At 49.1% G+C, this 12,093-nt stretch overlaps 1 protein-coding gene across 1 annotated transcript in view; it reads right to left on the bottom strand.

Moving 5' to 3' along the window:
- Positions 1 to 12,093, bottom strand: part of LOC144605339 (polymeric immunoglobulin receptor-like) — a 65,331-nt gene that overhangs the window by 41,995 nt on the left and 11,243 nt on the right. The window contains exon 3 of the mRNA XM_078420472.1: positions 5,567 to 5,884. Within this exon, the coding sequence (XP_078276598.1) occupies positions 5,567 to 5,884 (318 nt within the window). The remainder of the gene's footprint in view (positions 1 to 5,566; positions 5,885 to 12,093) is intronic.

The following is a 12,093-nucleotide window of genomic DNA, read 5'->3' as shown; positions in this document are numbered from 1 at the left end:
GTGTCATTCCATCAGAATAACATTATTGCTATAACGATTACCCTTAATTTCTAACTTATTCTTATAACGCATGTCCACAGCTCAATACTTGTAATCATTTAACCGGTTTTATATCCCAAATTCTCAATGGATCACTGGTACTTTATTGTCTCATGTACACCCGGACAGTGAAATTTCTTTTGCAGAGAATTCAGTAAAAATCTTACTTGATATAAGCACAGTCGAAGCTAAGGACAAGATTACAGGAGACAGCACACACGAGTTGCCAAATTTCTGGCGGTATCTTATATTCTTAAAGATCACATTGTTAAAAAAGTGGCGTCTTATTTTGGGCTAAATGGGCAATTGTCGTGGGGACGGCACTGGGTGTGAGTTGCAGGGGTCGGCCTGGCCCGGCGATGTTGTCGGTGTCTCCACCGCCGCTCCGTGCCGTGCCGCTGCAGACCGTGTCGGATCCATGTGCTCGTCCGCGACCTCTGTGGGGCCTCCAGCGGCCCACTCGCACACCGCCCACACATCGACCAACGAACGCACCCTTTTCCCCGCTACACCCGCGACCACGGCCTCTATGCGCGGGTGCCTCCCGCAGCCGACCTCGGCAAACCCAAACGCATCCGAGGGAGCGGGAGGTGGGACCCCAGCCGGCTCACCGGCGCTGTTCCTCTTTCCCCATCATCTGCCAGGTCGCGGCCGTTTTTTTTCCTTGAATAACAATTAAAACGCAGTTTATAATCTCTACCATCACATTTTACCCGAGGAAATGACCCAAGGCACAGTGACTAGAGTTGCTGCCCGACAGCGCCGGAGACTTGGGTTTGATCCTGACTGTGGGTGCTGTCTGCACGGAGTTTGTATGTTCTGCCTATGACTGCGCGGGTTTTCTCTGGGTGCTCCGGTTTCCTCCCACAATCCAAAGACGGGTAGTTTTTGTGGGTTAATTGGCTTCTATATAATTGTAAATTGTTCCTCGTGTGTTGGATAGTGCTGGTGTAGGATAGTCCCTCGTGTGTCGGATAGTGCTAGTGTACTTTGGTCGGCGCGGACTTGTTCGTCTGTAGGGCCCGTGTCCACGCTCCATCTCTGCAGTTCTAAAGTAAAATTCCCAACTGGACTTGATCCATCACTCCCAATCAAATTTAATCTGAACACCAGATTGAAGAGATTGCAAACGTTTACCTTTTAAAAGTTGTCACACAGGAGATGGAGACCGACAAGAGAAGCAGGGCTCCAAAGAGTACCCAGCGTAACACAGCCCAAACTTGGCGAACATTCAGCATCACGTCCCTGGAAATCCAAGGAAATATCATTAGTTCCACACAGAGCCATCAACGATCAGCGCTGGGAAAACATTTGTCATCATATTGCGCATGGAATCATTCAACGTGATCCAAGGTTGTGGCGTAGACATTGGTGAGATGTTTTGTACCGCAACATGCATCCACCCCTTGGAGGTGTTCCATGAATACATACAACGACAACTTAGATGTTAATGTTGGTGGTCAGTGTCAAACAGCATGGAAACAAGTCCTTTGACCCACTTTCCCCACGCCGACCAAGATGCCCTTATCTACACTCGTCCCATCTACCTGCTTTAGGTGCTAATATTGGCAGTACGATTAGTGAGTTTACAGATGACACCAAAATTGTATCCTTTTGGATGTTAGACCACAGAGGGATAAGGAGCAACTGGTATGTGGGGCAGAGAAGTGCCAGCAGGCCGGGGGGCTTCCAACCCCCCCCCGGCAAAGTGGCGAGGATATCAATGCGGCTTGTTTGAGACCCTTGTGAAGATAAAGTGAATGAAGTATTTCAACATTAAATGTTTAAAAGCACGTTCTGTGCCACTTTAGCGAGGTATGGGAGATACTTCAGTTGGGAGCGTTCTTGCTCTGTGTTGGGAGATTCTTGGTTCGGATCCCAATCCACCGATTTGAGGAAGGATCCGACCGATGCCACCATAGATGGACCAAGTCCCTTGATCTAGACATGAGTCTCGCCCATTGAGATGCCGCCAGATGGTTGTAAGCATTCCCAGGTTTATTTCATGCAGTCCAGAGTCCCACAAGTTGTGATGCCAGAATTAAGTATGTCCCTTCTGGGCTGAAGAACCTGGAGTGGGAGGGTCATCTCCCATGGTCCACATCAGCTCCGAGCACACAGGTCGGGCAAGGAAGGATATTTTGCTGGAGGATTTTGAGGAGAAGTTAGAACCACAAGAATGAGAATTTCCAGTTTATTACCTGAGCCTTGTGCAAATTGCCACAAAGTAAATAGAAGCAAAATGGTCAAGCATTGCTCAAAGCATCACGAGATATACATGTGTTCCAATTCCTGAGACAACCACATCAACGCAGGAGTTGAAGGGGAAGGTTAAATTGAAGAATAGGGCATACAATGTGGCGAGGATTACCGCAATGGGAAGTATTGAAGATCCAGCAGCGAAAGATTAAAAAGCCCATAAAGGGGACGATTGGTTTTGAGAGAAAAATTGAGTGTCACATCTAAAGAAAGAGCGGATGTTCTTTGGATATATAAAGGGGAAGAAGGCGGCTAAGATAGGCGTGGGACCGCCAGAGAACGACGCTGGTGCATTTATACCAAGAAACAATGAGATGACAGATATGTTAATTCAATTGTGGAAACAAAGAACTGCGGATTCTGGTTTATCCTAAAGATGGGCACAAAGTGCTGGAGTAACTCAACGGGTCAGGGAGCATCTCTGGAGAATATGGACAGACACAAAGTGCTGGAGTAACTCAACGGGTCAGGGAGCATCTCTGGAGAATTTGGACAGACACAAGGTGCTGGAGGAACTCGGCGGGTCAGGCTGCATCGCTGGAGAATATGGACAGACACAAGGTGCTGGAGGAACTCGGCGGGTCAGGCAGCATCTCTGGAGGAAAAGGATGGGTGTCCTTTTCGGGTCGGGAACCATCTTGGTCTTCCGGTTGCCAATACTGTCAACGTTTTTTCCTATTCCCACACTGACCTTTCTGTCCTGGGCCTCCTCCATTGCCAGAGTAAGGCCACATGCAAATTGGAGGACCCGCACCTCATATTACGCTTATGTAGCTGACAACCCAACGGTTTGAACGTTGAATTTTCTAACTTTAAATATCTTCTATTAATCTGCCCCTCCCCCCCCCTTTCCCCCATTCTCCTCCCTGTTGGGCGAGGGGCGGTTCCCCCCCCCTCCCTATTTCCCCAGTGAGGGGCGGCAGAGGTTCTGGTCTTTGTGGAAATGAGCCACAGCAGCAGAACCGGTGGGAGCTGGGACCTTCCATGCGGCCGGTGTCTGACAGCCCCCTCCCCTCCCCCGCCCGAAGGCAGTTTTCTTTTCCTGTCTTTTTTTTAACAAATCCAATAATGGCAGCGATGAACAGAAGAAAGACAATTGTTAAGGTAATCGATAGAACAACCTGCCATAAAAATGTAACTGCCTCCCTGCAAAATACAAGAAAAAACAATGGCAAGATCATGGTAATAGGGTTGATTCCATCTCGAGTAACGCACCATGTGTTTCGATCCGATAAGTAAAAATGTGGAACTATACTTGAATGCAGTACAGGTTCAATTCTAGAACATTATGAATAATTCTATTAGTATTTAAGGAACTATAAAGTAGTTTAGAGTTTAGAGATATGACATGGGAACAGGCCCTTTGGCCCATTGAGTACATGCCGACCATGCCGACCAAAAGGTCAGTGTGGAAGAGTTGCTGTCTCATAGCGCAGGAGACCCGGGTTCGACGCAGACTACCGGTGCTGACTTTACAGAGTTTGTACGTTCTCCCTGTGATCGCAAGAGTTTTCTCCGGGTTCTTCCCATATTCCAAAGGCGTGCGGGTTTGTAGGTTAATCGACTTCTGTAAATTGTCCCGAGCGTGTGGAACAGAATTGTTGTATGGAGTGTTCGCTGCTCAGAGCCGACTCGTGGGCCAAATGGTCCATTTCCGCGCTGTATCTTTAAACTGAGCTGAACTGAACTTAACTAATTTGTTCTCAGGTAAGGCTGAGTGGGCTCTTCGAGTTACTAACCTGTTTGGAGGTGTTGAAACGGGAGTCTCAGGGGAACTTGTTTCCTTGGGTGTTGCTGCATCCTGAGGCAGGGTGGTCAGAGTGGTTGTGGTGGAAGACCTTGTGCCGATTGTTGCAGAGTTGGTGGTGACCATATCTGGGCGGCGTGTTTGAGACCCTTGTGGAGATAAAGTGAATGAAGTTTTTGAACGTTAAATGTCTGAAAACACGTTCTGTGCCACTTCAGTGAGGTGTGGGAGATGCTTCAGTTGGAAGCGCTCTTGCTCTGTGTGGGGAGATTCTTGGTTCGAATCCCACTCCAGACATTTGCGCAAAGATCCTTCTGAGACCACCATAGATGGACCAAGCCCCTTGATTTAGACAGGAGGTTAACCCATTAAGATGCCTGCAGATAGTCGCAAGTATTCAGAGACTTCTTTCTTGCCCTTCAGAGTCCCACAGGCTGTGTTGTCTGCCTGCTGCTAGAGTTAGGCACGTGTCTTCTGCGATGGAGAAGAACTTGAAGTGGGAGTGGGATGATCCGTGGACTATTTGCTTTACGCGGACTGAATTTGAAATAATGCAATTTGGTTGGTAGGATCTACCTGAAACATTAACTCTCGTTCTCTCTCCACAGATGCTGCCCGACCTGTTGAGTATTTCAACTTGTACAGTTTGTGTGGCTCAGTGTAAAGACTATATCAATCATCTCATGAGGATACTTATTTCATAAGTGCTGGCTCAAAGAGCAAAATGGCATCCTCCAGCACCTATTTTCGATGTTCTATAAGTACATAAGTTATAGGGGCAGACTTAGGCCATTTGGCCAATTGAGTCTACTCCGCCATTCAATCATGGCTGATCTATCTCTCCCTCTCAACCACATCCTCCTGCCTTCTCCCCATATCGCTTGACCCCGTACTAATCGAGAACCTGTCATTCTCCACCTAAAAAATACCCAATGACTTGGCCCTCATCAGAAACATGATAAAGGTTTCCCCCTGTACATCGGTACAGGCGACAACAATAAACTGAGCTCATAAATCAACAAAGTTTGTGAGACGCAAGGATTTGCAGGTGCTGGAATCTTGAGCAAATCACAAAGTGCTGGAGTAACTCAGCAGATCGGGCGGTATCTGTGGAAGGAATGAACAAATGATGTTTAGGGTTGGGACCCTTCTTCAGATTTTGTGTGGGTGGTGGGTGTCACAGTGACTGGCAGGGAGAGCGGGTGAGGGGGCGCCCCCCCCCCCCAGCACCGTTGAGGGGCGGCAGAGGTTCTGGTCGTTGATCGATCATCTTTGGGGAAATGAGCCGTCAGCAGCAGTAACGCGGGTCCCCGTTCATGACGCCCCTCCCCCACCCACACTGCTCCTGGGACAGTGGGCTCTTGGTGTGGCCCCATGGGCCGGGACACCAGTAAATGAGCCCCCCCCCCCCCTCACCCCGACCCCCGGTGATGTGGCACCGAGTCACCATGAGGACCGAGGCCGGGAATTCCCAGCTGGAATTTTCACAACTGTGAGAGTGAGGAGAGATCGTCAACGCACCTTCAGAAACCTTCAATGAGATGGAGGTCCGTTCATTGGCTGCAAATTTTACTATCGCACACCAGTAGGGTCCTTCATCACTCTTCTCCAGGTTGTCGATGGTTACTGAAATTATCTGTTGTGTTCTGTTATCAGTCATCGATGTTTTCCCTCGGTGTGGGTCATCAGTAGAAACCACGGTAATGGAGAGATGGTAATAATCACCTTTACTCCATAGCTTCTTGTCGTCCCTGTGTTTCTGAACATACCGACATTCCATTGTGACCGACTGCCCCAACACTCCCCTCACCTCGTTGGGTCCAGTTATTCCCCTTGACCCTGTTGGCACATTAATGATGAAAGATCAATCGCACTGCATCAACACAAGCTGAGTTTTAACAATAAAAAACACGTCATTTGTACTGTCCAGACAGGTCCATGGTTTCACATAGATCATGGGTAGCAAGGAACTGCAGGTGCTGGTTTACACCAAACATAGACACAAAGAGCTGGAGTAACTCAACGGGGCAGGCAGCATCTCTGGAGAACCCGATGGGTGATGTTTCCTCTCCAGAGATGCTGCCCGTCCCGCCTCCAGCATTTTGTGTCACTTCTTTTGCATAGATCCTGTTGCACTTTAATGCTTTTACCGTTGGTGTTAATTCCCATTTCAGCGGGATTGTTCCCGAAGCTCCTGAATCTACCTGGCGCCGGTATCCGCCTTCCCTGTGGGCGTAGCTTGACCCGAGTGGTGGTCATGTGACAGGAAGCCAAACTGTCTCTCACTCTGACCCACCCTGGGTTCAATCTCAGTAAAACCCACTTCCCCATTGAACTAGTAAAAACAAGGAACTGCAGACGCTGGTTAATACACAAAAGGACACAAAGTGCTGGAGTAACTCAACGGGTCAGGAAATCTCTCTGGAGAAGGTGGATAGGTGACGATTCATAGAAACATATCAACATAGAAAATAGGTTCCGGGTAGGCGATTCGGCCCTTCGAGCCAGTACTTTGTGCCCCATTGAACGAAACGTCCCTGCCTGTGGTAGAAGGTGGATCCGCCTCTGATGTTTCAAACTCCACGTCCATCTGGAATAATCATGAGGTGTCTTTTTCACGCAAAGAGTGGGGGGTAGGAAAGGGTGGGGGGAGTATGGAACAAGCTGCCAGAAGTGGTAGTTGATGCAGGGAATATCCCATCACTTAAGAAACAGTTAGACAGGTACATGGATAGGACAGGTTTGAAGAGAACATGGACCAAACGTGGACAGGTGGACCAGTGTAACTGAGACATTTTGGCCGGTGTGTGCAAGTTGGGCCGAATGGCCTGTTTCCACACTGTATCACTGTATGGCGACTCTAACACATGTGAAACTCTGTAGATTCAGGAGCTGGGGTGGAGACACATCATCACATCAGTCCAGGACCGCTCACAAGCGACAAGACAAACGCCTTGAAGGAGAACTCATAGGCTGGGGAAAGCACGGTGTGAAGAACAGCTCGAGCAGCAGAATCTGGTGTGAGGCGGTTGATTTTTCTTGGAAGGGAGAGATTACCACAACTTTTTCAAATGCTAAATTGGACAGTCAATGTGGTGCTTCCTCATTTGAGACGCCCGCCTGTTCCCAATGTGTTGCTTCCACGGGTTTTTTTCTTTGAATGTGCTAAGGTTTAGGTTCAACATTTACCATTGCAGTGCCTGGAGGGAGTGCCGTGTGTCTTTGATCGACACAAAATGCTGGAGTAACTCAGCGGGTCAGGCAGCACCTCTGGAGAGAAGGAATGGGTGAGATTTCGGGCCGAGACCCTTCTTCAGATCGAGAGTGAGTGGGGCAGGAAGTCAAGAGATATGCAATGGGGTAAGGCGTGAAAGCGACAGATCTAAGCAGATGGCGATGAGGAAATGTCGGTCGCGGAGCCGGAGAGCAGGAGGAATCGCAGAGGGGGAACAGCGAGGGAGGCGGTTGCAGAATTCTCGTCGGGGAGAGGAGGAGAACTTGTGTCCCGGGCTAACTGAGCCACACCAAGGGCCAGCATTAACATCTAGCGAAAGGTCAGCGTGTGGCACTCTGGTCTCCGAGTCAGAGAGTCGTTGGTTCAACCCCCACTCCCGAAGCTCGTGGACTGAGGGAGCGCGGTTCTGCGGGAGCTCGTCACTGCTGGAGGCGATGGCACTTTGCCGAGGCATTTAGCTGATCTGCCATCTGCTCTCTCAAGTCACTGAAAAAGTTCACCTGGAGATAGTTTGCACCAGAATAGTGGAGCAACCTTTCTGTTCTGCGGACAAGAGTTATCCCGACACCCAAGGTCAACAAGGCCAGCTGTTGGGTCATTTTCGACAGGGAGCTAGCTGTGTGTAATTTGGCTGCGCACAACACGACAACAATCGCTGATGGAAGTCTACAGGAACTAAGGAGTGTTGAGCAATTTATCATCAGGTCCCCACAAGGTGCAGAGAGGTCCGTGGTTACAAATAATTCAAGGCGCGAGTAAATAATTTTAAAGAACAGAGCATTTTGTAATACAACGATTTACCTGGTGTGAAGCCAAGAGCGACAAGAACCAACAGAGCGACTGTTCCCCTGGATCCGGGCCGTTTCTGGTGGGTGAATTCTCCCTGTGTCACCGCCATGTCTCGGCTGCGTTGGTTCGGTTTGGTCCCTGCACTGCGTCTGAGTTGCCCTCTTCCTCATTCACAACAGAAGTCAAACATTCAATTTCCGTTTACTCAGGAAATGACTTTGCTGTGGTTCGAGAGTAACTTGCGACTCACTTGCCACCTCCCCCAGCCTCCTCACCACGGACACTGCACCTATCAGGAGGGCGCCGCAACGCTCTCCAGTTGCCTGGATTGGAGCATCTCATCGAAGCTCCGCTTCATCCTGGTGAAGTCTGCCCGCTTGACTGGCACTCCGTCCACCACCTCAAACATTCCCTTGCCCACCACCTCAACCCCCTCCCCAAATGCGGGCACACTGCGTCTGAACTTGTATGGGGATAGGAGGCAGAGATCAGACGTGTTTGGATGGAGAAATGGGCCGAATGGCCTAATTCTACTCCTAGAACTTGTGAACTTGTGATTTGTTTACCCACCTCAAAATGCGCGTCACTAATTTGTCCAGCATCGGAACTGAGTGTGAAAACTGGATCATGACCAATATATGGCAGAACAAAATGGAGGTGGGTCAAACGGAGGCAAGTGGGACGAGTGGACGAGGGTGGCACGGTGGCGCAATCGTCGAAACTGCTGCCTTAGGCTGACATTCGGTTTCGATCCCGACTACGGTGTTGTCTGTAAGGAGTTTGTACAGTCTGCCGTGACCGCCTGGATTTTCTCCGAGATCTTCTTATCAACCTCACAACTTCCTAGTTCTCAAAAATAGACACACAGTGCAGGAGTAACTAAATGGACCAGGCAGCATCTCCAGAGAACATGGATAGGTGATGTTTGTTTTGTCAGGACCATTCTTCAGGATGATTTGAGTAGGGGGGGAGAATGCTGGAAGAGAGGTGGGGGCAGGATAAAGCCTGGGAAGTGATAGGTGGATACAGCTGAGGGAGAGAGGGTTATTGGCTAATGGGTGGACGAACGTCAGAGATGGAAAGAAGATAAAAGGCTTTGAGATATGGAGAGAAGAGGGATTGAAATGTGAAGCTAGAGGAAAGGGTATATACGGGTAGTGAGGGGCTATGGGGAGAAGGCAGGAATGGGGTACTGATTGCGACTGATCAGCCATGATCACATTGAATGGTGGTGCTGGCTCGAAGGGCCGAATGGCCTACGCCTGCACCTATTGTCTATTGTCTATTGGGACAGAGGTTAGGGGAAAGGGTGGTTGTTGGTTAGTTACTTAAAACTAGAGAATTCAATGTTCCCCCCCATTGGGTTCCAATCTGCCCAAGCGGACTATCTGATATTGCTGCATCTGTACTTCCTTGCGTCTTCTTCTTTGTCAACATATTTTGACGTGAGTTGCTCGCATTGTGTTGTAACACTGCTACACTGGTGATGGAGATGCTTGTTCTGGCTGATATTTGTGGGTTGGGTTTGCTGTAGGTGAAACTGCAACCACCTCCTGAGACCCGGGTTCCATTCTGAACTCCTGCGCTATCAGTGTGAGATTGCATGTTCTCCCTGTGACCCGGTGGGTCTCCTCCGGGTGCTCCGGTTTCCACCCACATCCCAAAGAGGTGTGGCTTTGTAGGTTAATTGGCCCTCTTGTAGAATTGCACCCAATGTGTCGGGAGTGCATGCAAAATTGGGATAACGGGGGTCTAGTGCGAACGGATGGATCAATGGTCAGCGTGGACTCGGCGGGCCGAAGGGCCTGTTTGCATGCTGTATCTCTAAACCCGCATATGATCCGATGCCAAACTCTACTTGACAACGGTGCTGTGAAAAATCTTGAATCTTGTCCATCACCTTTAAGGTGCTGTTGAAATGCAAGTTGTTGTTGCATTATTGCAAAGAATTGCTCAATAAACGTTTAGTCAGAGGGTGGTGAATCTGTGGAATTCTTCGCCACATAAGGCTGTGGAGGCTGTCACTGGATATTTTTGAGGCAGAGATAGATAGATTCTCAATTAGTACAGGTGTCAGTGGTTATGGGGAGAACGCAGGATAATGGGGTGCGGAGGAAGAGATAGATCGGCCATGTTTGAATGGCGGAGTAGATTTGATGGGCCAAATGGCCTAATTCCACTCCTATCACTTATGTCATGACAAAAATTCAACCATCTTTACTTACGCTTGATTACATTCTTCAATATTCAATGTGCAGGGTTTTGCACAGCAATTCAATTGCTAATGAAGTTAAAAGTTCACATTCTGGAGAGCCAGCTTTGAGTTCTCGTCTACGTACTGCTGTCATTTGGGTGAATGTCACGATGCACAGAAGTGTCTGCAAACAGTGGTGCAGAATTCGGCCATTTGCCCCATCGAGTCTACTCCGCAATTCAATCATGACGGGTCTATTTTTCCCTCTCCACCACATTCTCCCCACAACCTTTGACTGCCTGAGTAAACCTGTCAATCTCCACTTTAAAAATACCCATTGACTTGGCCTCCACAGCCGTCTGTGGCAATGCATTCCACAGATTCACCACCCTCTGGCGGAACAAATTCCTCCTCAAGCGGTTATTTTAGATTGGACATAGGTGGGGTTGTGGTGATGCTGTGGGCCAAGGTGCTGAGATTTGGACATCTCCAACTGGTGAACACCTTCTCTGTCCCTGAAAAGCTCAACGGTGATTGTTTGGTGTCATTCCATCAGAATAACATTATTGATATAACGATTACCCTTAATTTCTACCTTATTCTTATAACGCATGTCCACAGTTCAATACTTGTAATCATTTAACCGTTTTTATATCCCCATTGCTCAATGGACCAATGGTACTTTATTGTCTCATGTACACCCGGACAGTGAAATTTCTTTTGCATAGAATTAAGTAAAAATCTTACTTGATATAAGCACAGTCGAAGCTAAGGACAAGATTACAGGGGACAGCACACACGAGTTGCCACATTTCTGGCGGTATCTTATATTCTTAAAGATCACATTGTTAAAGAAGTAGCGTCTTATTTTGGGCTAAAGGGCCAGTTGTCGTGGGGAATGCACTGGGTGTGAGTTGCAGGGGTCGGCCTGGCCTGGCGATGTTGTCGGTGTCTCCACCGCCGCTCCGTGCCGTGCCATTCCGTGCAGCTGCAGACCGTGTCCGATCCATGCGCTCGTCCCCGACCTCTGTGGGGCCTCCATCGGCCCACTCGCACTCCGCCCACACCTCGACCAACGAACGCACCCTTTCCCCCGTTCCTCCCACGACCACGACCTCTATGCGCGGGTGCCTCCCGCAGCCGACCTCGGCAAACCCAAACGCATCCGAGGGAGCGGGAGGTGGGACCCCAGCCAGCTCACCGGCGCTGTTCCTCTTTCCCCTCCATCTGCAAGGTCGCGGCCGTTTTTTTCCTTGAATAACAATTAAAACGCAGTTTATAATCTCTACCATCAAATTTTACCCGAGGAAATGACCCAAGGCACAGTGACGCAGCGCTAGAGTTGCTGCCCGACAGCGCCGGAGACTTGGGTTTGATCCTGACAGTGGGTGCTCTCTGCACGGAGTTTTTTATGTTCTGCCTATGACTGCGCGGGTTTTCTCCGGGTGCTCAGGTTTCCTCCCACAATCCAAAGACGTGTAGTTTTGTGGGTTAATTGACTTTTATATAATTGTAAATTGTCCCTCGTGTGTAGGATAGTGCTAGTGTAGGATAGTCCCTCGTGTGTCGGATAGTGCGAGTGTACTTTGGTCGGCGCGGACTTGTTCGTCTGTAGGGCCCGTGTCCACGCTCCATCTCTACAGTTCTAAAGTAAAATTCCCAACTAGACTTGATCCATCACTCCCAATCAAATTTAATCTGAACACCAGATTGAAGAGATTGCAAACGTTTACCTTTTAAAATTTGTCACACAGGAGATGGAGACCGACAAGAGAAGCAGGGCTCCAAAGAGTGCCCAGCGTAACACAGCCCAAACACGGCGAACATTCA

This window comes from Rhinoraja longicauda, chromosome 24 (assembly GCF_053455715.1).
Source record: "Rhinoraja longicauda isolate Sanriku21f chromosome 24, sRhiLon1.1, whole genome shotgun sequence".
Classification (NCBI taxonomy): Eukaryota; Metazoa; Chordata; class Chondrichthyes; order Rajiformes; family Arhynchobatidae; genus Rhinoraja; species Rhinoraja longicauda.
The sequence above is the reverse complement of the archived record's forward strand: the minus strand, read 5'-3'. Positions and strand labels throughout refer to the sequence as shown.